The 24,901-nt window shown below is 43.2% G+C and overlaps 1 protein-coding gene across 1 annotated transcript in view; it reads right to left on the bottom strand.

Annotated features, from left to right (window-relative positions):
• The window catches only part of CACNA1I (calcium voltage-gated channel subunit alpha1 I), a 164,515-nt gene that overhangs the window by 64,058 nt on the left and 75,556 nt on the right, over window positions 1–24,901 (bottom strand). The window contains exon 4 of the mRNA XM_062568957.1: window positions 10,328–10,425. Coding sequence (XP_062424941.1) covers window positions 10,328–10,425 — 98 coding nt within the window. The remainder of the gene's footprint in view (window positions 1–10,327; window positions 10,426–24,901) is intronic.

Here is a 24,901-nt window from a genome sequence, read left to right on the forward strand (position 1 = left end):
ATATCAAAGCACGACATTTTCAGCACTCATAAAGCTTTAACCAGCACAAAAAAGTGTCATTCACTTTCTCAGCAACACAGGCACTGACTTCCCATAGGATACTGAATCAAGTTCAAGTATTAAGTGTCCCCAGTCCTTGCCTTCAAAGTACTCCTCAGCCTAAGTCTGAGGTAGCAAAAGCAGAAATTAAAGCTCCAGAAAAAAAATGGTAGCCAAAACTTCACCCTGCTGGGATGACAGAGCTCTCCAGAGCAGGTTTAAAGTGTACTGATGTGAGAGGAGGAACTCTCTCATTCTTGGTTTGAGGCTGTAGAAAGAATTCCCTCCAGATCCAGAGACCATCACAGACCTCAGTGCTCTCAGAGCAAGATGCTTACCTTAGATGGACCAGGTCAAGTCAACATGGGCAGGGCACCAAAAATAAAAAGAGAAGAAAAGAAAAAAAAAACACAGGAAGAACACGATCACTACCAACCCCACAGACAGTTAAAGCAACAAGCAACCACCAAAAAGAGAGATAGAATAAAACTCCAAACATTCCCTTGCATGCTCTTTTCCTTGGGAGGAAGACAAGGAAACAAACATGTGGCCACTGCATGGCCACACTGCTCAGTACATGAATGAAGAGGGCGCAGGTGCCCAGGTTCGGGGTGAACCTTCATATCCTGATTCCCTCAGAGCTTTGATTCCTACCTGCCTGTCCAAAGTAATAAGTATACCAAGGAAATAGGCTCCTCCTAACAAAACTTAGCATGAAGAAGTGTCAGATACCTTGAAAACATTTAAATGATCTTTAGCAGAGTTTATCATGCAAGTCCCATGGAGGTCTCTGCTGGCCTGGTTTCTAAAGGCTAGGCAAGTCCTGGTGTGTCTTACAGCACAAGTAGTTACTGCCACATTTCTTTGCCAGAGGCCCCTGAGAAGTCTGCAGAAAACCCTGCAAAGAAACAGGCCCAATTTCAACTGCAAGAGTGTGAAGATTTCTTTATAAGGGATTATTTTAGAGAATGCTCAGATACAAAAACAAACAAACAAAAAAAAGAACAACCACACAACAAAACTCCTGTAGGATGCTGAGAGAAATACACCAAAGGAAAATTACCTTCTTGCTGGATCATAAATATTGCCAAAAATGAACTGTGGTGTGAAGGGCCAGGCTTTAGTTGCACCCAGCATTGTAGAGGAAAAAAAGAAGAGGTGGCTTTCAGGACTTTTCACATTTAAAGGACAACAACAGGGTTAGACCCAGCCTGTCTGGAAGGTCTCTGCCTGCAGCAGGTAGAGAGCCAAACTTGTAACTTTGAAGAAAATCCAAGTGCACTAAATAGTTCCTCTATTGTTGGTCTAGAGCCCCATGTGCCCTACAGAGGGACCAGAAACCAGAGCTATGCCAGCAGCTGCCAGGTGCTTCGAGGCCACGAGCCTAGAGATGAGGCCACCTAACTGCAGCCCTGACCCCAAACCTCCAACAGCCTCAAGAAACAGGGCAAAATTCAGACCATTTACTTTGGCATCTAAATTCTGACCTCAGTGGAAAAAGAGGGGCCTCAATCTATGCTTTGCTGTGGGCGAGACAGAAGAAGAAACACCTTAGCTCAGCAATGGTCTGCACTGGGATGCTCTGAGCCCAGCTATGGTCCATAGACCGTAGTGACTTCAGTGCAAAGCTCATCCACTGCTTGCTCAATAGGTACAACCATAACATTTTTGGCAGCTACATAGTCTGCGATGTGAGCAGCAGCTGAGATGCAAGTAAAGGTCTCAAAAAGAGCCCCCTTCTTCTCTCTCATCCCATTCACCCTTGTTAAGTAACGTGGTCTTGGAGAGCGATGCCAGTTTTTGGATTATTTCTTAGACAGGTATCTTTTAGGGGGTGATCACTGCCTTTTGGTTCCTTTGCCTCACATTGAACATCTAATAAGCAACACCTACTACCACCTGCTACTGTTATTCATTCACTGATCATTTCATTTTTTTCAAGTTATCACTGCAGTTATGACTGCATTCACTTTCAGGGGAAGCTGTATTAAAAACATGCAGTGGCAGTTTTTCTTTCAGAATTGCAAGGGTCACGTAACACTGGGGACAAAAGGTAACTCCAGTGCTGCAGTTATGAGCTACTTGCCTCGGTTCCAAAAATATACCCTTACCTTCTTTACATATCTCTAGTACTGCAGAAGTAGGACAGAATAATGCAAAATATTATATAAAACAGTGTTAATGCAAGTTCTGTTTAAGATTTAACAGAGCTAGTTTCCCCTGCTGTCACTAACATGAATCACGTTTCATTCTACTGCAGGCAGCGGCGTGACATTAGGTGAAACGTGTGTGAAAGAGGAGAATGGGGCCCTAAAAACACAAAGATCAAGATATCTAAGGTTGTGGTTGTAAACTGGCCACATACACACAGTGCCATTTGCATTAGTGTATATGACATTATCTTTTACCCCATAATACACTGTCATTATTGCTCACATTTCCATGGTATCCACTGCTTGATAGGTCTCCTGAGACAGATTTTGCAAAATAGCTCAGCTCCTATTTAGGCAGCAAAATAAGTGGCTGGGCTTTCGGGATCGCTGTGTGCACTGAAAGCTGAGCTTGTCTGAGAAGCCAGCAGAACCACCACAATGGAGCTGCTAGGTTCTGAGCATTTTTAAAATTCTGACTGTGCAGGTTCCCTTAGAGAAGGAGGAAATAAATATTCCAGCAAGGGTCTATTTATGACTGTTTTTTTTTTCAGGCTTGCTTTACTTCCAGTAACACAAACTCAGAAGTGCTAACTCTTATGATTTTTATCAAGAGTTTGGGGATGCGTGGCATAAACCTTCAGGCGTGAAATCTTGCTATGACTTGACAATCTCAGATCACAGTAAAAAATAGAAAAAGTTTCTATTCCTCACTACTATGGGGAAGCAAAAGTTGTACAGGATCTGAATCACAGGTCTAGCAGTCTGAAAGCCACAAGAAAAATAAAAAGAATCTGAGATTTTTTTTCACCTTTTCCTTTTTTCAAATCACGTAATTTTAAACCCAACTGATGATTTACAAGGAGAGAATTTGTGACTTTTGAATACTTGCTTACAACAATACTGAAACTGAGCAGACGCATTCAGAGGGTGGAAGATGATCTCCACTGATCTATGACCTTCCAACAGGGACTGAATAACGCGCGATCGAAAACGAGACATTAGCATTTCTACATTCTCTGCACTTTAGTGTTCCCCAGATCTCTGCCATGATGCGACACTAACACAGGGATATAGTTTTCTTTTTTCTTTTCCCAAATTTGCTTTGATTATCCATTTAAACACATGGCAACATACTGCACACTGCAACGCATGTGAAAAAGAACACCAAAATCAGACAACAAATAAATAAAGCTGGAGTCTATCTTCAGTAACTGAAGACTTCTCCCACCACTACAAAAGGTGAAACTGTTGCATCCCGGTCAGCTGGCAGCTTCGTCTTTGAATGCATTTGAGTGACACTTGGCCCAATCAGGGAATGAAATGGGCTTTTTGACCTCTTAACTTATGCATATGGACACTATGAGAGAACATCAGTCTGGTCCCTAAACCAACCTGCCTGTGGCACTAGCTGGGTGAGGATAAGCGTGTATGTGTGTGCACACAGGGTGTGTGTGTGTGTGTGTGTGTGTGTGTGTGTGTGTGTGTGTCAGTGAGATGTGATAGTACACAGTACTCTGTAAATATTTAATAAGAACTGAGGACAAGTAAGTTTAAATATTTGGAAAATACAGTAACATCTGAGTTTAGATTATCTGCTCACAAGCCCCCCTACCCGCATGAAAATCAAGAAAGTACTTCCCAAAGAGTCAAATGGAACTGTAGATTTTCTAAAAATGAATCAACTTTGGAAGAGAAAAAGCAAGTGACAATCTTCTTTCAGAAAGATAGAAATACCTGAAGCAAAGACCCTATAGAGAGGTTCTTTAGACAAGAAATCTTGTAATCCCTTTGCATTCTCAACTTTTAGGGTAGGACTGTGCCCATCAAATGCTCTTGCCTTTTTGTCTGATCCAGCTTTAAATGAGGCTCTTTTACAGCCTAATATATCTCAGTCAGAAGCTGATTTCACACACGCTCATCAGTGAAATTAGTTCCTCAAAAACAGATTTAGAGAAGTAAATGTCATCACTTTTCCCCTGTGCCATGCCTGAGGTACATAGCCAGATCACTGTCTATCTTAGGCACTGAAATGGCATCAACCACTGGTAGCTATGTGTGGAATGAAGATTTAAGGTAAGCATAAAAATACAAAACAAATTCTGCTTTTCCTATTCCAGGGTTCAGCTGCTTCAGAGTATTTTTATATTGCTGCTTTGGTCTAGTGGGCTGAATGCACGGCTAAGTATTAGGAGATATCAGTTGTATTCCTGATTCTGGTGGTGACTCACAGGGTCTCACTCACCCTGTTCGAAACATGAGGACGATTAAACTAACAAGCCTTGATTTATGTTTGTGAGATCTGTAGAAGAGAAAGACAGAAATCTGATCTCTTTGGACCAAAGGTGCTACTATAATAACAATTATTATTAATAAAGGAAAAACTGGGCTAATCCAAGATTTTCCTATACAATACTTCTACTAATCAAAAATGCTGTCTCATTAAAATGGAAACATGTCGAAATAGATATTGTGATAGTTACTGAAACTTCATTTAGCAAAAAATAAGAATGATAAGACATTTTGATAAAGTATAAATGATCTGTTTCAACATTTATAGAATGGGGTGGTAAGTTTTTTCTTTTCAAAACTTCTTTGTTATGACAAAATATAGAAAACATATCAGAAAGTTAAACAAACTGCTTAAAATTATATAGAATAAAACTATATTAAAAATGGGAGATGTTTATTCTTGTTCTAACAGAGAATAAACAATTTTAGAAAGAACAGAACTTCCCACAAATCAGAAATTCTATTTCCTGCACAGCTAGAAATTATTTCTGATGTCTATATGTCCACATATGTATTACTGCACTTATACACCAAATATTAATAAATGTATACACTTGCTATTCAATAAAGTTGCTATGCAACACTGCAACAGACTCCTTTACTCCTTCACTTCCGTACAGTGTGCTCAGCTGAAGAAATCTGCTTCCAAATAATGAATCAGTTACTAAATTGTAAGTGGAAACTGGAAGGCATCAAGCCCTATGCAAAGACTCTTCTTTGCATGAGACCAATGCAATAAAAAAGAGCAAACTGAAGAAACATTTTCTATTCCAATGTCAAAAACTCTAATAACATGAGAAAGGAATTCAAACTATCAGAAATGACTATAGACTCTCGTTAAAAAGCAAGAAGAAATAAAACAACATCAGCCTCCCTAAACCTTGTGCATTGCCATGAGAAGAACAGATAAAAAAGCTAACAGAAATAGCAACATTTCACCTAGCAACCCATCACTCAGTTGTGAAAGGACAATAACTACAAATGGATGTAGAATTTCACCCCAAGCCCAGGGCACAGACATGCCCAGAGCAGAAAGTAACTACCTCTGACAGAAACCTGAAGGGAATTTTTCCTCTTTACACTTGTTTGGCGACTCACATAGCTTGTCACACCAATACAGTACTACGGAATTCAATCACATGGCAATAGGACCAGAACAGTCTATAATTTTTGTTTCATGCATTTTCAAACCAAACCCCAAAAGGCAGTGCTCCCGGGGCTACAGTCAGGAATGCAGGAAAGAAGCAAGAATACTAATGCAGGAATGCTAAATATTACAAAAACGGGGCTCCTCATTTTTTCTCTAGTATACTTTAAAAATTACATGTGAATATAGGAAAGATCAAATAGGTCAGAGCCTCAGACTACTTCATTCAGAAGTGTTACCTGAAATTGCCTATAGCACATTCTCCTGAGAATTGTAAGAAATGTAATTAATTGCTGCTAACTGGCAGCTTTAAACCTGAAGCATGAAGGTTTAAAATCTAGTATCTCCATGTGTGTGCTGATCCCTTCACACAATCCCATTGCATCCATTGTGCCCATTATACATCTTACTTGTTTCGGGGCTGGAAGGAACAGCCTAACTATGAACTGAGTGGAGAACATCTTGCTTAATGGATTTTACGTTTGCCACCTTCTGGTTACACTGTTCTTTTCTCCGTCTGTCATGATTTAGGTAGAATAGTCTCTGCATCGTTTGCTCTATACATAATGATTAATGCACAAATAAAGAGTGTTTGTCAACTCCTTGTGGCATATAATTTCAAAGCCTTACAAGTCTCACTGTAAAGAAGAGCTTTCAGTAACATGTTAACAATGGACAGAGGTAAGCAGAATTTAGACATATCCAATCTGAGTCTTTAGCATTCAGCTTGCTTTCCTGCCCAGAATATAAAATAAGTGAGTTTGCTCTTTCTTTTCCCCCCGTTTATCTAACAGGTGGTATTTTTTTCCTTTCCAATGTTTCCTCAGAGTATTCTAAACATCCTCTGTCCTAATTTCCTGGTGTTATTTCTTTTTTGCCTCATGTAATACCAAACATCTAATTTCTCTACATATTTCTGCCTCTAATATGTGCACCTTTCAAATCCTTGAGGATTATTAGAGTATTATTGTTCTAGCCAGCTAGACTTCACTTTTTTAACAGTCTTCCCATACAACAGTCATGCCTCTTCCTAATCATCTTGTTTACTCTGCTGATAATAAACTGCCATTATCTGAGTGCACTAGTCTAGATATGGCATTATAAACTATGATTGCTGCTGTCCTGAATCATGGTAGTTATTTTACATGAATCACAAGGCTGCCACACTAAACTGTAAACTTGTTCCTGCTTTTTGCCCACATTCACCTTATCAGCCAGTAGATTTCTGAGGATCTCAGCTCCCAGAAATATCTTGGATTTTTGAAAGAGTGCAGTCCACCTGTTTACATTCTTCTGTAAAACTGGTCCTCATCCAGATGCCCAAAGGAAAGCCTTTGAAATGGCTAATGGTGAATGCTGGGCCATGTTGTCCCTTGCCATCGCAATTTTCTGCATGATCCTTTTCCTGCACTGAGTATCTTGGTTTAGGATTAATGCCCCTGTTCCTCCCTAGAAGTCTTAGGCTTCCACCCAGGCCTCAATCTCCCTCTGTTATTTCCCTCTTTCTTTGCTGGCACCTGCAACTCCTCCCATTTGGTAGCATCTGCAAATCTCCTTAATAGACTTTGCTCTTGCTTCAGTTCAGTAATGAAGATCTTAAAAAGACATTAAAAAAAGATTTGTGGCCAAAGGTCCTATTAATTATGTTTGCTGTACCCCACTAGGCACCTTCCTTCAATACAGCACACTCTCATTTATCACAAGCTATGTTTACAGCCTCTTAGCCAGTTCTCAACCCACAAGTCAGTGCTTCCTCTCCCAGGGAATCTGATTTTTTTTTTCCTCATTAATAACAGGATGTCTCTCTACCAAAAAGTTCTCTGCCTATAACCACAGATTTACGTAGTGAGAAAGACAGGCAAAGGTTTAACCACCAAGTGGAAATTAAAACGACATCAGTGTCATACAGGTGGAGTTTTATATTGACAAAAGGAATAGACAGACAGCTTCATGGCCAGGGACAATCGGGTGACATTCAATAGGTTTCGCTACGCAGAGGTAAGGGTAGATGATGGAAAGTTTCCGGGGGGCTTCAGCATCTACAGAGCAAAGCTCTAGTGGGCTGATTCTCATCTCACCTACACTACTCCTCCCCGAGGGCAATTTCTGTGAACAGTGCGGTGACTCCTGCAGTTCCCAGCTGCATAAATAAGAATGAAATAAGGCCTTAAATTTTTGTTAGTCAAGCTTCACTTCTGACTGCTGGTGTCCTGTAATTAACATGTCTTTGGCAGATGTCTGCAGGAGTCAATTGGATCTCATTCAAGATGTTCCCACTCGTCATAAAGGCTAAGTCTATTCTGATAACAGAGGTCAGCCTTGGAGCGGTCTTTGAGCACAGACTCACAAGAGTCCTTATGAAGCAGAGAGGAAAGGGGGCTGTGTAACTTTCTACCATGGCTGCATGCCTCACCCTTTTCCTCTTCCCTTACCCAGCTCCCATCCCAGAAAGACCACGCTTCCCTTATGCAGCTGGCTGGACACCTTCCAAAAGTGGAAAGCTGGCTATGAATGCGTTCAGGGACATCCCCCTCATCTCACTCATGTCACAGGCAGCTTCTAGACAAGGTGGCCTCCAGCTGTGGCTGCGTGCCCACAGCAATGGCCACGGCTTGCTTCCAGCCACCTCCCTCCATGGGGGCAGAGAGGAGCAGAGAGCAAGTCAACAGCTGACAGTCAATAGCCAAAAGGCCATTCCTGGCTGTCATGTTTATCACCTCCACGACAGACCTGCTAAAGGCCTGGGTAAACAGTCAGTCCCCAAAGCAATTGCTTCTCTGTCTGGCTCCTTCCTGCCACACTGGGCACATGTGACTATGTCTCAATACTCTATTCGTATCTTTCAGCATCTTCCATCCCTGGATACTGCCTAGAGAAAAAAGTACATCCAGGAAGAGGGATAAGACCTAGAAGGGATTTGCCCTGCATGGAGCCACAGATCCTATGATCTGTCTCCACAGCATGTTCAAGAAATGCGTGGTAACCTGCAAGTGACTTTGGTGCAAGCAAAAACGTACCATGTAAACTGGGAGGTCAACTGCAAACTTCCTCAGATCTAGAGAAGAAAAGGCAACATCTGAGCTTGATAGAAGGATTAGGAGAGCTCTAGTAAGGTCTTAGCCACTGCAGACAGTCTGATTAGGGAGATTATGAGGAAGAGCAAAGAGACTTCCTGCCATTCCGCAAGAAAGAAAAACAAACAAAAGAAACACTGAAAATCTTAAAAGGCTGCGTGGGGTAGCTGCCATCTTTCAACAGGGAATAACCAGAAACAGCAGAATGACACCGCGGACCAAGCTCATTGCTCTTGCAGCCCCCAGACCTCAGTGCCATGCAGCTTGCCTGCAGGTCCAACTCCATCCGCCTGATTACAAACACTGCAAAGCCTGAGCTATCACTATTGATATTTCCTGCAGTTAAATAATAATTGCAATGCTTATTTACTTGCTCTAGGGTTGCAGGACTAGCAGTACTGACTTGAGAGGCAGAGGAAGGGAAGAAGAGGGAAGAAATAGAGTTCAGCACTGATAAAACCACAAAGCACAGCAAAGAGCTAGTCTTGTTCCCAGCCCCTGGCAATGGAGGCTATGGAAGTGCAGGGTACCCAGCCTGTGGCCACCAGTACAGAATGAATGGGAATAGTGTATGTGTGAGGCACATGCACCTGGACTATGGCACATAATCACAGGCTACAGCACCTTGCTGGATTTGCATTCAGACCCAACCTGGGGTCTGCATCCCAGACCTGAACTGCTGCCATCCCAGAGCACTACACGGCGGACGCATCTGGGCTTACACCCAGGCTGATGCCCAGCAGCATGCTTAGCCTAGCTCGTATACACACGCCAACTCATGGGAAAGGGGGGAAGATCAGCACAAAAGAGAGTACAAAGCACAGGGTGAGGAAAAGAGAAAACAGCCAGTGTCACATAAGGACCTGAAAAATTTTCCCATGAGAGGACCTGGAAGAATTCTGTGAAAGCCTGAGGAAAACAACTCTCCCTACTTCCACCAGTTTATCCCTCTCCTCAGCCTCATACACCTCCCTTTTTGAGGCTTCAGGCATTCTCACACCTGCCAAATCCTTCAGTAAGAGCAAGAAAATGTCTTTTCTTTCACTGCACGTTTCTCAGCTTCCACTCCTGAGCCACCAGCATGGCTCTGCATGAAGGACGACCACGGCAGATATGCTGGGGAACTATAGCTTTCCTGCCCACACAACAATACCTCTTGACCTCATGATAGGAAAAGCCTACACCACCAAGCAGCAGCCTCCAAGCATTTTGCACTGAACCCAACCTGGAAAACAATCCCACATACTGCCTTAGCAACCGCACATTCACCACAACCCAAGCTGGGCACTTTTCTAGGGTCCTGGTGGGCTCGAAGAATGGTTCCTGGGGCTATGAGATGGAGAGGTCTGTGCATCATCCTGCCCTGAGCATAGTATCCCAAAACTGTTTTCAAGGATTTTTAGCCAGACATAGGCACTTCACACTGGAGAATATCTTCATACAGGAGCCTACCTACACATTTGATTGGCTGAATGGTCAACACGATTCTCTAGAAATCAAGGGCAGAATGCAAGAGCAGAGAGACCTCAGCCAGGATAAAACAGTGCAGAGCAACTGATAAACGAAAACAGCCCCAAAAAACCCCGCATGAATCAGATACTGTGTGAGAGGGAAGTATAACTTACTAGGCACACGGTTGATAGCTTTCAGGGGTCTCAGGACACGGACAGTACGGATTGCAGACAAGTTGATATTTTGGAGATCCAGGGAGTACTCCACCATACTGTAGAAGGAAGGAGAGAGAGAATTTAAAACAATTCAAAATCTGGCTTGAGATATATGGTAGTTCTGTTCCCACAGTCAGTGGGCTGCCAAACTTCTATGCCACTCTATAGGTCTTTCTTACGATTTGTGATTGGAGATGGGAAGGTTGTTAAAAACAAAAGGCACAGATGGACTTCTGGTGCGCTTGTCAGTTGCTGATGTGCCTCTTTTAGGCTGGTGAAACAGCAGTAGTGAACACCACCCAGCTGTGTAAGTCACAGAATTATTATTTCTTCATTGATGGGTTTTTGGAAATCATGAGGATGAAATCTGAGTCTTTGGGAGTCCTAAGAGCAAAGCTGAAGTCTCCTGAAGCCTCGCAGGAGCAGAATTCAAGTCCACAGCTCCCCAGGGCAGAATACACAGCCTGCCCATGGGATGAAAACAAGGCAGAGAGCAGTGACAGAATGCTATATGAACCCAGTTCAGGAACCTGTGATAGCCCTGGCCTGGCACTTACGTGTTGTGACTGTCACAAGGGGAACAAGCTGCACAAAGACAGCATAGTCAAGGAGACCTTCCTGACAAGGTCAAACATGAGCTAGATGTTTCCCACTAGAACGGGAGGAGGGCAAGTGGCACTAGCTGGTTTTACCGAGTGTACCTCCTCATCCCATGGACTCCCCATCACAAGACTGCAGCACAGCAGGTTGGTCCCTATGCTGTAGGTATTCCTGCAGTAGAGGATGAGGTTCCTGAAGGTGACTTAAGTTAACCTGTTTTATCTCACATAGAAGCAAATTGTCTGTTTAAATTAGTAACTTCTTCAGCTGCCTCAGCTACATGGGAAAGCTTCTCCCATATCTGTGAATCATTCCTTTCTGACACCAACCTAAAGGGGAAAATCCTACTATTTTCTTTTCTAACCCACAGCATGCTCCCCAAATAACCTCAAGATGCAAGCAGCTATGAGTAATGCAGTTGCTGAAAGAGAGGTAGGCACAGGTAAAGCAGGAGGGTTGGACTACATGGTCTCCAGAGGTCCCTTCCAACATCAACCATTCTGTGATTCTGTGATTCTGTAAAGAAGTGACCTGTCCTGTATCCCTTTGTCCAATGTTCTCCTCATCCAGTAAGGCAAACATTCAGGAAACTTGCCTACCTCTTGGAAAGCAGTGGGAGAAGCTGGATTGTAAGAACCGTTTACCTTGGCCAGCTGAGTTTTGCACACTATAGTGAACATAGATGCATCATACCTCAGGGAAGACATGGGTTGTTATCACCAGCTTCCCTTGGTGGGAATCTGATGGGCAGAGGGGATCAAGAGGGTGACAAAGTTGCCAAGTGCAACAGCAGCAGAGTCAGGAATAGAAACTGCCTCTCATGAATCTTTCCCCAGATATGAATAACAGAGCTATAGAAAGCCCTCTTGTAATGCCTTTTCATGGTGCACAAGAGATGAAAGGGGTCAGGAGACACAGCCTTGTACTACTGCGCCCCTTCCCAAACCAAAGACATTACACTTTATAAAGAAAGACCTGAAAGTCAATAGTTTACTACTCTGAAACCTACCCAAATCCCTCTGCCCAGGAACCACTGAAGGGAGAATCAGAGAGCCTAAGTGAGATATTGAGTGGGAGTAGAGCCAGTCCATAAGAAATGTAGGAGATAGGACTTGACTGGAACTTAGTTCACATAGATGTGGCTCTCTGTGTCTGGGGCTGTCCATTCCCCTCCTCTCATGAGCACTGACCTCTCTGTTGAATCACATACAAAATTACTTTTTCCCACTCTTTCCAGGTACCCTGACTCCTATATTTTTTACACATACTGCATCTATGGACTGATCCTTCTTTTGATCACCTTCTTCACTCAAAAGGACCTGAAGAGCAAGTGTCTAGTTATCTGTCAACACCTTTCACAAAAGGGACTTGTCAGAGTGATAGATTTTCAAACACAATAAGGTAAACCTGTCAAAGTGTTGTGATTATTCTCTCATGCTCTTTTTCCTTCTCTCTCTCATTTCTTTCATTCTGTTCTTTCACATACTTTTAGGGTAATTGCATGAAATAATTCTTTCCGTGAGATGCAGTGGCATTCATTTACTTCCCTGGAACTGTCAGTTCCACATACACTGAGTGCAGAGGGAGAGAGGAGGGATTTCATGAAGATAATCAAAATATTCCTACTGGAAAAGAAAATAGATGCAACTGAAAAAAAAAATCCAAACACAAAACACAGCGGCAATACATATATAACTTACGGAGAGTGTTAGTGATAGACAGGGGCTTGGGATTTGATCAGTTGAAATTGGAAAGTGGGTATGAATGAAGGAAGAATACACAGTGATATGCTACAGACAGGCATGACTAAAGGGCATCACAAAGGACACAACTGCGCGGTGCAGTGAGCACTGGGCCTTTGCCTGAGCACTGATCAGCCTCACTCCAGAAGCACAAAGCAACGCTACCTCATCAGAGTGACTTTTCTCCAGAATTTGATAGACCTGCTGAAAGGTTGGACCTACAATCATGCACAAAACACCGTATGGCCCTGGCTGTACTGCTTTCCGGAGTTGAGCTAACACCTTTCACAGCAAAGAGGCCACCATACAGAGGCAGCTTCCTGGCTGAAGGAGTCTCTACATTGCAGTTCATTACAGGGGGAGGTATATGCAGGTATATTTAATTTCAAAAAATGATCTTTGCTCAACAGCAAGTGACCAAATGAAAGGTCCTGAAGAAGATGTGACCCTCACAGCAACTAAGCACAAGGCAGCAGCAAAGGGCTAGCATCAAGATGAAATCTGTAGACAGACGTGATAGCTTTTATTAGACTTGGTCATGTAAAAGTTGTTTAAAGATAGAACCTGCATTTACCAGCCTTTTTTCTTTTTATCCTCTTGTGTAATCCTTATTACAGTGGGAGAATCCTTAACCAGGTGCATGCTGCTGCCCTCTACAAGATAGAATAAGCTTGTCATCTATGATGTGCCACGGTCCCTGTGTCATTAGAAAAGTAATAGCGGTCAGAGCAGTGAGTACTGGTGCTTTTAGAGCAAGACAACCAGAATGGTAGCTCCAAGTGTGCACTTCCAGGCAGCCAGAAAGTCAGTATCCTGGAGCCCTTGGTGGCTGTGGATTTGCTATGATACATTCTAATTCAGCTGGAAAAACCCTCAGAACAGTCAATCGCTCTGCCAATGAGAACAGAAGGCTGTTTCCAAGGACGGGTTAGGAAAGGGCAACTGTTAAATTTTTCAGAGAGCAACTTCTAACAAAAATGAGCTCAGCCTTAGCAGGCCCCAGGGCTTTGGCTCATTTAACAGAACCATTTCGCCTATGTTCCTTCCTGAGGCCTCCTGGTCTTGGCTATAGTAACAGAGACATATCCAGGATGCTTAAATCGCTCCAGCTTGGAGCCACATATATCATATCCAAAACAACTGCAACACAATTCCATTGAAATTTTGCACTAGGGCCTTTCATCCTCACCTATTCATTCCTATGATGGTTCTAGGACTGGCTTATGCTGACACTTTGCAGAAGGGTAGCACAACCATGTGAAGATAAGCTGGTAGTGACAGGGATAACTGAGACTCTAGCAATTATAAACAAATAACAACAAAAATATCTGTACAGGGAAAACAGATGAATTCAAATGTCGCCTCCTTGCCCTAACAAAGTGGGATCTCTCAGGAGCTCTGCTGTAGTCCAAAATGGTTACCCCCTTGTTAAATCTCAAGAGCTCTTCAGGCTCCTAGTCCTTGCTCCATAGTGGCTCAATGTAGTGAGTAAAGGTATCCCCCATATTCTGATTTAGCTTTTCTAATACTCCCCTCTTTCTTGACTACATTTTTGTTCATAAAGACCTTCCTTGGTTTCTTTAAACTCTAGAGGTAGTCAGATAAAGCTTAGGATGTGAAAAAAAAACATCAGAGCTGAATGTGAGCTGTCCTTTCCCCTCACCTTGACAGGGCAGTGGAGGATGCATCTTTCCCTATGGAGATGGCAGCTCATGTCTGGCACTGCTGAAGTATTATGTGGCCTCTGTTGTGGGTGGGTGAGTGCACGGACAGGCTAGGAAGCTGGAACTACTTTAAATCAGTGAGAAACTCCTGATCTGTGAAGTAATTTGAGCACTGAGCTGTCAAGATAATTGAATTTATTCAGTAATTCTTCTTCCCTCAGTAGAGATTTTCTTTTTCAAAACTTTCTGTGAGGAACTCTTTTGGAAGGAAAAGAGATAGGCGTATCAGACATCCCTGGTCAAGGCTGATGTACGGTGGGAATGCTGCCACAGTGAGAAAAGGACAGTATCACCAAGTGTGTAGGTTGGTCTATTCTAGAGAAATGAGGAAGAGCGAGGGTGGCTAGCAGGGATGCCTGGATGAAGATGAGAAGCAGCTGAAGCCCTAATGGGGGGCCACGTGAGTCCCACCCTGTGCTGAGGACAGCGTCCAGCCCACAGAAGGGCTGACGCAATTTATTGGGGGACAGCAGTAACTAGCAGGGCTCAGTGAGGCTCAGTGCCAGCTCCTAGGAAGGGGCCAGGTAGTCACTGCAAGCAGCAAAGGGGGCAGCAGAGAGCGAAAACAGAAGAGAGAAGAGGTGGCGTGAGGAGACAGACAGGTTTTACCCTGTGTGCTTCTCCATCAAAACCAGCAAGGCCTTCGGTCCACAGATCCCCAAGGCAGCTGGCCGCCTGTACCCCTCTTGCTCTCCTCTCAAGCTCTGCCTCTCTCCACACTTTCAAGGCTTCTCTCCCCTTTCCCACCCCAGCTATCTCTCAATCCCTCTGCTGCACACCTTTTTGCAACACTTCCACCTCTCCTTTTAATCCTTCTGGCTTTCCCTTTCTCCCTTTACCACTTGCCTTTCCCTCTTCTTCTTCTTCTTCCTCTCCTTACTCTCCTTTCCTACAGTTCCATTCCCAGTTCTTTCTTTCCTTTCCCGTCTCCCTCTTTACTCCTTTCGTCCCTTTGCCTACTGATCTCTTTCCTCTTGCTTCTTCCTCCCACTTTCTGTGCCTTGTTGGTAAGCATTACCCTATGCCCTGGCAAGTTCACTTGGCTGAACACACAAGAGACCTCGAGTTTACCAGAGAAAAGGCCTTGCTAGCATGCAGAACAAATGCCTGCAATCTGTTAGCACATTAACCCTGTTGAGGAGGTACCAAGGGCACCTCCATCCCACGACAACCTGCTGGAGCAGAGAGCAAGCATATACAGACAAGGGGCCACACGCCCTGCCAGCACTGGGGGCCCATGCCTGTCACAAGCTCTGACCCATGGCTCTATCAGCTACTGCTTGGCCCGACTTTTTCTCCTCTGCACCCTTGACCTGCAGAGTGGGCTTGAATCTCTCTCGGCACTCTCCACTTCTCCAGCGGCAACGATGCTCATTGCCCAACAGCAGCAGAAGTGCTGGGCCAAACTGATCATGTGCCAGGCAAGGAAGAGCAGGCTTGCCAACAGGAACAGCGAGATGGCCATCTTTTCTGCTTTTCTCTCCCCTGCAAGTGACTCAAACTGTTCCTTAAATGCAAAATGCATGCAGAATGGATACAAAAGGGACATAAAAATAAGCATAAAATAGCTATATGATGAAAACATAGAAAGAAGCTGAAGGAAGAAGAACTAAGACTAAAATAGATGCAGCAAGAATAAGAAAGCCATGCAAGGAGTCCAGAAAATTCAGACTTTATCTTGCCTTATGCATAACCCAAGATAATGGAGTATTATGCAGTATTTGGCTAACAGCTTCCCCACAATTACATTCAATGGCATCCATGATTAAAACGGTTCAAACATTACCATTTTCCTCTCTCTATTTACATCTTCTTATACGTTTATTAAATAATTATCAAGTTTCCTAATCTTAGTCCCTGAACTATTTGCTGAAAATTAGCTCCTAAAAATTAATATTTAAAATGTATTCTGTAAGCATCCGTGAAAAATACTGAGGCAGTATTTTTCTTATGACACAAAGCCAATATGTTTTTGTTAAATTCAAAAGCTGTCTAATTCCCCTTTCCTGATAGGAGTTTTCAATTGAAATCTAATTAACTGCAGTCTAATCAATTCATATTTCTTTGTCAAATACACTTGGATCTGGCACTGAAGCCAGAAACTTCATGGCTGTAACTTCCTCGCTGTAATTTCAGGCTTGCAGTGCATCTCAGTACAAAGCGGAGCTTTTTCCTGCTTGGAGGCTTTTGCTCTCCAGTCCTCGGATCTGTAAGCATCTGGAATGACTGAGGCAGAAGATTGCTTGCTTGCTTTCCACTCTGAATTCCTTCAGCTTCCTAGCTGTGTCAGGAATCTAAATCTGAGGTATATTCATACTGTAACTAGACATGATTTAGTAAATGTTGGCTGTGTACAAGAGTATGCATGTCTGTCCTTAGTCTCCAATCTGGCCATCAAATTCCATGTACTGAGGTCTTCTCTCTTTGGAAGACCTACAGCATAAAGGTTATAGGGAAAACGTAACACGCTAAGACTGCCAGTTCTTCCTGTCTGAATTTTTACTTCTTATTTTAACGCCAGAAGTGGGAGCTGGTCTAGCGTCACTTACCTACGTGCCCCCCACATATAAGCCCACACAGAGATATGGGATTTCCCTTCTCAAATCTCCCATCTGCAGCTTGTGGGGTGAAGGGATGGGAGAGGAAAGAGAGACAGATTTATCCCTAAATATTCTCACCTCTGTAGTACACACCAGGACCAGAGGAAGAGCTAACTGCCTTTGGATACTCCTTGCTCTGGCTTCAAAGACCATGGCTGCAGTGCAAAGATGGAGCAAAGCCAGCCATCTCCCTGGAGAATATCCTTCAGGGTCTCACACCTCCCCTCTTGATTTACATTAGCAAGCCCTTCTGATTAAAGGAAATTAAAAAGCTTCTGCATTGCTAAATCCACCCAATCCTGGCTTTCCGTGGCCAGAGATAAGTAGCTGTGGCCAAGGGATGTGGATACTGGGGCTGGCCAGCTGCCCCCAGGGGCTCTCTTAGCTCTATTTGGGGCACACAAGAAAGGAGGCCAGGCAGCAAAATCCACTCACTGGCACTTGCCGCTGCCTGGTTAGCAGGGCCATTAGCACTGAAGCAAAACAAGGAGGCAGGAGAACAAGCACACAGTTAAACTACTAAAGCAGGTGGCACGTGGCATTAAGGACACCTCCTGTCAGCCCTTGTTAAGGCTGGATGTGCCCTAGCGAATATGCAACGAGACCTGCCAGCAGCCGGGTGCCGCTAATGGATGAATCCAATCTCTCACAAACTGATTTGGAGACCTCAGAAGCAGAGCTGGGAGACTTTGACAAGACCTGCCCAGACATTGCAGGAGATAAGAGGGCAACTGCTTTCAACCTGGGCTTGCAGCTACAGGCCACACACGTACCAGTGAAGCACACAACACGCAGATAAACAGACTGTTTATCAGCCAGTAGGGCTCTGAGGCCATGAGGGACCTATCTTTTTAAGATTTCTGCATCACAACAGCATTTTCACGCTACAGCTAGAGCAGCACCCTCATTTCTCACCAAAGGTCCCAAGGGCTATGTCAAAAATTAAAAACTCTCTCTAGCTACCCCCTTTTTCCTGCTTAGGGGGTTGTGTTGTGGCACATTCCTGTCTCCTTGCAGCTGCAGCAGGGCACAAACTTTACCCATGGAAGGAATGGACAGGGGCTTCAGCCAGCAACAAGCACCTGCTAGCATGGGGTCTGCTAAGCGCACACAGCCCCCTACTCAAGCAGGACTGCAGGCACCTCTGCACTCATGTTTTAAATGTTTTCTTCATGGCTGCTCTAGCTCTTATTTGACTAATTTTGGAGGCCTCCTCTTTAGCAAGATGGACATAGGTTGCTCCCAGCTGCAAGAGGCATATGGCTGCCAGGCTGCCTCCAGCACTGAACCTACTTTGGGTCTCTCTAAACATCGGAGAACAATTTGCTTCACTACAAAAATACTTGAAGAGCCAGTTACACAGGCATTTGCACACATTTCGCACAGTTTAGTGCCTCCGGGACAAGGCTTGAAAATGCACCCTAAAAAGATGAGCCGACCTCCTTTTAACACCTACTGTAGAAATGAAGGAGTAATATCATATGAGATGTGGCCAGACATTACACAGCGGGCCTCTAAATTGCTCTGCAAACCACAGTGTACTCAGCTAAGCAGTCCTGTTTATCTCTTTTAGAGTTAGAGCTCATCACACTGCAAAAAAACCCCAACTCTCTGCTGACATAAAAGCTGGAAGATAGATGTAATTTTTGCAGTCCTTGTTTTACTAGCAAGAGTTTTATTTTTTTACTTCCTCCCCCTTCTCATAAAAAAAAAAAAAAAAAAAATTAAAGAGGCTGTAATTCTGTTAGTAAAAAGCAAGACATTTCTTCTGGGAGTGATAAATTAATTACTAATTACACAGTCAGCTCCAGGGCTATAAGGCATAGCATTCTTTAAAATAACCTGCAAATGCCCCCTCTAGTACAGAATAACTTTTTTTCTTTTAATTCTCTCCAAGCAGAAGCTTGTGGAAAGCTTCCAGAGTGTACAAAACCAGTCCCTTGCTGCCTGGAATGTGATTATTTCACACCCCTGAACATCCAGACTTCTCTCCAAACAGTGCACTAAGAGAAAAATCAGAGTTTCTTAACAGTTTCAGAGACATGATACAAAAAGACACAAGCAGCTTTCACTCTGTGAGGGGAAGGCTAGAGGGACTGGCCAAGCGCAGACATCTGAAGATGGAACTGCAGGGCCTCATTTTTGAAAATTTGGAATCTGAGCGTAAGCTCCTGGATCTGTATTTCATTGCTTAGGAAAAAAGGCTCTGCAGCTTGGTCCTGCAAGCCTGCTGGTGAGGGCCAGGGCGATTCCCAGCACACAGCCCCCTTTTTTGGTCTCTGCAGCTTTCAGGATCCTCTGATCTCACCTTATTCCCCCACCTGCAAGGGTGTAGGAGAAATTTGTCCCATTCCCGCCAGCGGCAGCGACTACAGTCCTAAGTGCCCAGCTGTGCCCCTGCAGAGGAGGCTGCCCTTCGCCCCAGCCCCTCCTGCGGGTGGCAGCAGCGGGCCCAGGGTGCACATGGCTCCAAGGCTGGGTCCGGTTCAGGGGCTCCAGCTTGGATCGCCCTGGCTAATGTCCACCGACTGGGCAGTGGCAGCCTGGTCACTCCAGTTCGCCCTGGCAGAGAGAAGGAGGCGGCATAGCCACAGTCCTTAGAAATAACGGTCTTAGGCACAGTGACCTTATTCTGGAAATATTAGGGAATTTCAGATCTTTACAAAGTCCTACTCATCCTACTCTAAGGAGAGCCCCAAACTCTGAAAGGGAGATTCTTTTCTTCTTACAAAATGCTTTCTTTTCAGTTTTTCTTTACAGTAAAGCTAAGGACTCATGTGGTAGGTAATTAGCTTTTAGAGTGGCAAAAAATTCAAGGCAATAATAAAAAACCACACATAACATATTCCGGGTACCACTGCCTCCTTGTTTTGCTTCTTCTCTTGTGTGATTCATTTCATTTTGATGACTCCTTTCATTCCAATATGTTGCACATCTATAGTTAGTTTTACTAGGAGAAACCAAATGAAATAATTAGTATCATTAAGGAGGAAAAAGTGTGTGTGTGGGGGGGGTGCAGTCTGTGATTCTGGTATTTCTGTCTTTGGTTAAGATGCTGTTTAGCCTGCTGCTTGCTGGATTCCATCTTTATCTGATCATTGCTCGAAACACCTAATTGCTGTATTTATTACAGTTTTCTTTCACTTGCCATAATTTTATAGAATCTTTAATTTGGCATCACAGATCAGCCAACAAAGATTTTCTGAGTATTTAGCTGTTTACACTGCAGCTAATAAGTATTTAATGGTCTGAGATTTTAAAGTCATAACTATGCAAATTCTGGCCAGGTCCCTAAAGGACCATAGTTAATTAAAAAAAGAGAGAAAATGAAAGATTGGCAACAGACTTCCCTGTCTTCCAAGATTAAGACCTATCAGCGCTTCAGGCTGAGTTGCATCTCTCCCACCTTCTGCCGTGAATGCCCTTTTTCTCAGCCCTGTCACCTCCACTGCTGCTCAGGACAGGGTGGTGGGTGTGGGACCGATTCACAGCAACTTCTAGCTGGCAGGGAAGAGTTGCGTCGATTTTGTTTCATGGGGATGGGCAGGCATTTGAGAAGGAAGCTGATCTCTGCAGTCCCTCAGAGAGCTGCTGGTCCCCTTTCCTGAGTGGGAACAGAGTGGGATAAACTTGGGACCAGTTTTCAGGGATGGCTTCCCTGAAAGGAAAGGGGCACCGTTCAAGTGGTGATGCTGCATTGCCCTGACCAGGACACGCTTGAAAAGAGCTTGGACAGATGGAGTCAGGAAGCTTCATCACTACAGGTTTATGGAAAAAAAGGAAGCAAAAGCTAAGAATTTAGGAGATGCTGAAATCAAGGATGGTAGATAACTACTAGTGAGGTGAGACCCTAAAGAAAAAAGAAAACAAACAATCCCTCCCTTTCACATGTCATCCAATAGCAACAGTACTTTCCAAGCTCCCAATGTGGAAGCTGCAGAAAGCAGCATTTCAGAAGATGTAGCTGGCCAAAAGGCACAGAGAGATAGAAGAAATGTTCTGCTCAATCTAAGGGGCTACCAGGCATGTCTGAGAAGGGATCTCTAACTGTTTACAGATGCCAGAAAACACTCTCCAAAAGTTATTTTACCAAGCAGAATAAAAAGGATGCTTTGGAAGGGAAATGAAGATATCAGGACAGTTCTGGTGCCACACTATAATGGAAACAGGAGACATAAAGGCAAATTTGGAAAGGATTCCAAACTTCCAGGACACTATTCCACATGTGATGATGCATTTTAGAATTTTCTGTTTTTCTTATCATGATATTTCAAAGGTTATAGAAAATTTCTGATGGAGGTAGACGTGAAATATCCCACTGATCTCCTTGGTGCCTCATCCTGGCTGAAAGGCAAAGGAGAAGATGGAGGCATCTGGTAAAGAATTGCTGGCTAGGCCAGCCTCATAGGACAGGAAACTTTCATTTTACAGAGTACTGGATTACCTTCAGAGGAAGTATAAACCTTAACTACCATTTAATTAGAAGAGGAATTATTCTTTTTAGGGTGCTGTCAGTCAGACCAGTTAGGAGATCATTAAATAAAAATACCAAAGTGGGAAAGTGATGAAAATAGGAAAAAAGTTAATCCTCACAGAGTCTCCATGTCAAGAATAAAACTAATCAAGGCACTAAAACATGTAAAGAGGAGAAAAATTGCATCATCTATACACCAATGCCAGGGGCCTAAGTAATAAAGAGAATAGGAATTGTTCATTTTATGAGCATAAACAGCCTAAATGGCATTAGGAAAGCCTGTTGGGAAGATCTGCATGGAAGGAATATTAAAATCAATGATTTTAGCCTAGCTAAGGAGGCTCAAGTAGACAGAAAAGGAGGGGGGGAGTAGCACTATTTTTTAAAAACGGCATTCTTTAGTACGAAATCAGTGACAATTTGGAAATGAATACTTATGGATTCATTTTCTGCCATATAAAGTAGAGAATTCCTCCCGGCAGAGTAACAAGCTGACAGAAGCCTCATTAAATTCAACAGAGAAAAATGCAAAGTCCTGCACTTGGGCTGGACTGAAGGCTTGTATCTGTACTGGATGGGTAGTGGCACTGCTAAAAAGGACCTAGAGGTTTTGGGGGGTCTGCATGGTGCCCTTGCAGCAAGGCTGATTAATGGCATTTCAGGCTGTATCAGCAGGAATGCAGTCAGTAGATTAGGGCAGTGATTATTCCCTTTATTCTGCACTTAATGGACCATATCTACACTGGCATACTCATTTTTGGGCCCTCAGTACAAGAAAGCTGTTGATGAACTGGAGGGAGGTCAGCAGAGGGCCATGAAGATGTTCAAGGGGGCTGGAGCACCTGCCCTGTGAGCAGAGGCTGAGGGACCCGGCCTTCTTCAGCCTGGAGAAGAGATGCCTTGAGGGGCACCTAATAGCTGCCCTCAGTAGCTACAAGGAGATCAGGAAGGAGATGGAACCAGGCTATTCATGGTGGGGGACAAGAAGCAAAACCACGAATCCAAAGAGGGACAGTTCAAACGGGGTACACAGTAATGAAGCCTAGAGAGATGGTTCAGTCTCCATCCTTTGAGGTTTTCAAGAACCAACCGGACAACCCTGAGCAACCTGACCTGAGTTCACTGTTTATCCTCTCCCTTGAGCCAGAGATTAGGCCGAAGACCTCACAAGGTCCTTTCCAACCTGAACTATTCTGTGAATGTGACTATATTCATTAGGTATGCCCAAATCACACCAGAAGAAAAGCTGACTGGCTCTCTCGGTATTGATCCCTAACTCATAGAAAAACAACTCCCATTATTCATCCTGCAAGCACTGAATTTGAACAACATGTGTTGGGCAGCACCTGAACTGCCTTGCAGTTTCCCAGCATTTAAAATGATGGGTTTTATAATAAAGAGTCTAAGATACAGAGATTCTCTATTAAGTTTTTTTCTCTTGATCATAGAACTTAAAGTTGACACTGTTTGATTGTATGTCATGATTACATGTGTTATGTACAAAGCAAGTAAGGTTATCAACAGTAAAAGATATGTACGATGGATTAGAAAGGCCATATTCATGAAGCTGAAAACATGTGGAAACAGCTGTGCATCAACCCAGTCAGCATAAAGAATTTAATTCATAAACTGTGAATGATAACCAAGTAGGATTTAAGGAAATATATACTAGGTATCAAAGGAGCCACAATGGAGAAAAGAAAGTTGCCTTGGTTAAAAAGAGAGTATACCATAAGGAAAACTGAAGGCAGAAATACAACAATTGTGGGAGGGGGGAAGCTTGTATGAATGAACATAAACTAGAAGACAGAAATTCTAGAAAGTTTCTAAGGGAATCAGATACATGAAATAGTACAGGTCAGTCACTGAAAAAAAGAAAATAGACCTGTCATGAACAATATAAAAAGGCAAAAAACAATGAGAGCAAACTCAGTTCTTTGGGGAAGGTCAGATAATGCATTCTTATCATAGATGACAATCAGCTGTTTTCAGTTCCAGTCATGATTGAGTTTTTTAAGCTGTACCTACCAAAATAAGGATATGCTAAGATAAGCAGGTCTGGAAAACCTACATCCAAGAGTTTTAAAGGAGATGACCAAATATGATCTGGACCAGTACTGACAATTTTTGATTAGTCTCAGAAGACTGGGAAAACATCCAAGGGTCAGAGAAATCTTGAAGCTGTGCCAGTACTCTAAAAACATAGTGATCTGAATATTTAGACTGACTGGATTGACGCTGATCACAGCTCAGCAATGAAATCGCCAATATGTGGCTTTGATAGATTACAGATTAACAGTGGATAATAAAATTAAACATAATCAACACAAGTTTAAGGAAAAATAGACATCATCAAACTAATGTGCTATAATTTCTTATGAGATTACAAGTCTGGTTCACACAAGTAATTATGTTGATATGACTGGAATGATATGAAATCATCATGACATACATTAGCTGGAGAAAAACTGGCTAAGTAATAAGCCTCACATGTAACAGTAAATGGGTAATCATTTGCAAGCAGATGTACTTCTGTAATGCACAATTCTTGCCACTCTGTTCTTTATTTATTTATCACAACCTGACAGAAAATATTTAAGAAAAAAAAATCACTGATGGATTTTGCAGTTGATGCATATTTTGGGAGAACAGAAAAGAAATGAAGAGGGTAAGTCATCAGTATAGAACAGTATGAACTGCTTTGGAAATGCAAGTAATACATATTTCAGTATGAACAAATGTAAACCATACATCTGGGAACAAAGATTGCTGTCTCTACTAACAGGAAGAGATTTTCTCTCTTCAGAAAAGGAGAGTGAGAGGGGAAAAAATTCAGCCAACCAATCCAATAAACTTGAGAGTCATCGGAGAAAGCAGCTGAATGAATTGACAGTGAGATGCTGTCATTAGATAGGCTACTGCAATCCTTGGCCGTAGAAACAGGGAAATTTGAGGCTGGAACAGAGAGACCATATTCCAAATGTATAACACACAAGCAATGGCATGGAATACTATGCCCTGTTCTGGTGTCTACGGCTTTTAAAAACTGTTAAAATACAGCAAATGTATCTTAAAATGCAAAACTATGCAAGTCACGCCATTTGTCTCATCAAAAGCAAGGTTAGGATGTGATTTGGTGACAGTTCGAGATCTATGCAGCAAATTGAAGTTTGATAATGGAGGGACGGAAATACGGGATATTTTCTGGCAGATATACCAGACTGTCCTCAGCTACTGGACTCCAAGCAGGAATTAGGGAGAGATTTTGGACATTTTCTGGGTACAAGTGGGTCACACTCACCCCTCTGGCCAAATAGTGAAGCCCTCTCTTACTTAACATACCTATTTACAGGAGTATATTCTATACTGGGATGTGTTGCGTGGATGCCACA

The sequence above is a fragment of the Rhea pennata genome, chromosome 1 (assembly GCF_028389875.1).
Source record: "Rhea pennata isolate bPtePen1 chromosome 1, bPtePen1.pri, whole genome shotgun sequence".
Lineage (NCBI taxonomy): Eukaryota > Metazoa > Chordata > Aves > Rheiformes > Rheidae > Rhea > Rhea pennata.